Source organism: Mus musculus, chromosome X, assembly GCF_000001635.26.
Source record: "Mus musculus strain C57BL/6J chromosome X, GRCm38.p6 C57BL/6J".
Lineage (NCBI taxonomy): Eukaryota > Metazoa > Chordata > Mammalia > Rodentia > Muridae > Mus > Mus musculus.
Genome location: NC_000086.7, coordinates 74740715 through 74742673, shown reverse-complemented (window position 1 = coordinate 74742673; position 1959 = coordinate 74740715). Strand labels below are relative to the sequence as shown.

The 1959-nt window shown below is 47.5% G+C and overlaps 1 protein-coding gene across 1 annotated transcript; it reads right to left on the bottom strand.

Moving 5' to 3' along the window:
* Positions 1–485: 485 nt before the first annotated feature.
* Ctag2l2 (CTAG2 like 2) lies at positions 486–1747 on the bottom strand. Its single transcript, NM_001099306.1, has 3 exons — positions 1395–1747; positions 956–1084; positions 486–779 (listed from the first exon to the last, which is right to left on the bottom strand). The coding sequence occupies exons 1-3, from the start codon at positions 1745–1747 to the stop codon at positions 635–637; spliced, it is 627 nt and encodes a 208-aa protein (NP_001092776.1). The 3' UTR covers positions 486–634.
* Between the last annotated feature and the right edge of the window lie 212 nt (positions 1748–1959).

Sequence of the window (1959 nt, the reverse complement as noted above, 5' to 3'; positions counted from 1 at the left end):
TTCCTTTTACTGCCAGAGACTTCCTCAAGTGACACAGGTGCTCTACCCACTGAAATTGGTAAGCTTTAATCACTGGATTCTCTAACAAACAAAACAAAACAAAATAAAACAAAACAAAACAACAAAGTAATCCAGGCCCCTAGAGTAGACATCCCCAGTCTACATCTGGCTTCCACATACAAAGCATACATGTTTGTATACACACAAACACATGCATGTGCAAATATGTGATCCTCACAACATGAACCAGTACATATACAAGCATCTGAATTTGTAAAATATTGTCAATAATTTGTGTGGCTTGACTGAAATTACATAATTTAATTTTCCTTCCATATCCCAAACTGCCTTAAATTACTTTGAACTACTCAAACATTTAAATTCCAGAAGTTTTTCTCCACCGGAGCACACAGATGAGAAAATCTGGAGGTTTCTGCCACTTTAAAGTAAAATCAGATGAAAAATATTTGCTATTTTTTATTTTGTTCAGTAACATTTAAACACCTGTTCCTTCAGTAACTGAAAGATACTGACTGATATGGAGCATACAGCATTGAAGTGCTGAAGTTTAAATTCAAAATAACAACTACTCAAAACAGGAAACGCTCTGACTTTTCTTGTATCTGGTAACATGTTAGGATTCACGACTTCTTCCTCGTCCTCGTTTGACAACAGCCACAAACTCCAGGCGCTGAATGTTTCTCATCACCAGGGAGAGCTGGTCAAGGAAAGTGTTGATGGAAATTCGGAAGAGGACAGGGTCATCAGTAGTCCATCTACTAAAATTGAGAGAGAAGAGACACCGTCGGGGAAATGATGAGGGATCTGTTCAGGTCCTCCACCCCAATGTCTTCCTGCTTACTTAAAATCCCTCCAGTGTCTCCTTAGGGCACCACTAGAGTGCACACTGCCTCCCAACCTTGATGCCACCCCTTCAGATTTTTGGAATACTGACACAGCCAGGATACTGTCATTCGCTGTGAACTCCTGCTGAACCATCACTTGCTGGGGACGGGCATTGGCGACCAGGGATCTGCGGGCCATGCCTGCCTCCATTGCAGTCCTGAAAGGCACTGTTACAGAGCTGGGAGGAGATAATGTTAAGGCACCATCCACTGCATAGGATACCTTTACGTGGATAGACCTACTAGGCCTGCCTGGCAAAGAACCCTCCTGCAACCAAAGCCCAGTCATCTCCTACCTCCCCAGTGGTTCTCCTCTTGTTCTACACTCTTCAGCCCTCTCAGGCAAGGAGTCTCCCTGTCCTGTCACGACTGCCCACACTGCACCTGTCTGTCCTATCCCTAGTCAGCTGTGCCCCGAAAGCCTTTCATGGAAGTTTTAGCCTCCTTATCTTCCGGTAGGCCCTGCCACGGTCTCCTAGGAAAAGATACAACTCCAGGTGTCGATTTCTAGTTGATGCAGTATCACCGTTGCGCCCAGGGACAAGTGTCGCCTGCTCACTGTGAGGAATGACAGCTGCCTCTTCAGCTGCTGCTCCAGACCCTACAGTGTTCCCTGGGCTGGGGCTGCCTGGAGCAGCCTGACTTCCAGGAGTAGCCAGGGTCCCAGGAGCAGCTGGTCTCCCAGAATCTTGTGGGCAACTCCGAGGGACGTTGCCATGGTCACCTTCAGTTGCCGAATTTTGAGAGCTAGCCTGGGCATCCGGAGCTTGAGGCCTCAGTTGGCTATCCTCACCTTCTGCCAGCCCTGCTCTCCCATCTAAGCCCTCAACAGGGTCCTGCATGACTACTCTGGCTTTTCCCTCAGCGCCCCAATCCAGTCACTAACATAACCATACCTCTCTCTCAATTCGACCAAGAAATGGATGTTCCTGTGCCAAGCACAGGCAGTGTGGTTTATGGACCGAACAGCACGTGAGATTCACTGCGCATGAGCAAACAAGATCTCGCGAGGGTTGGTTCCCTTTAACCTAGTGTTCTGTCTGGACTCTGTGGG

Excerpts from the sequence above, each read along its gene's own strand:
- Ctag2l2 (NM_001099306.1), bottom strand. The coding sequence starts at position 1,747 with ATGCAGGACCCTGTTGAGGGCTTAGATGGGAGAGCAGGGCTGGCAGAA. Across the intron at positions 1,085-1,394 it reads AGAAATCGACACCTGGAGTT|CTCTGTAACAGTGCCTTTCA; the intron begins GTATCTTTTCCT and ends ATCTCCTCCCAG. Across the intron at positions 780-955 it reads AATGACAGTATCCTGGCTGT|TAGATGGACTACTGATGACC; the intron begins GTCAGTATTCCA and ends TCTCAATTTTAG.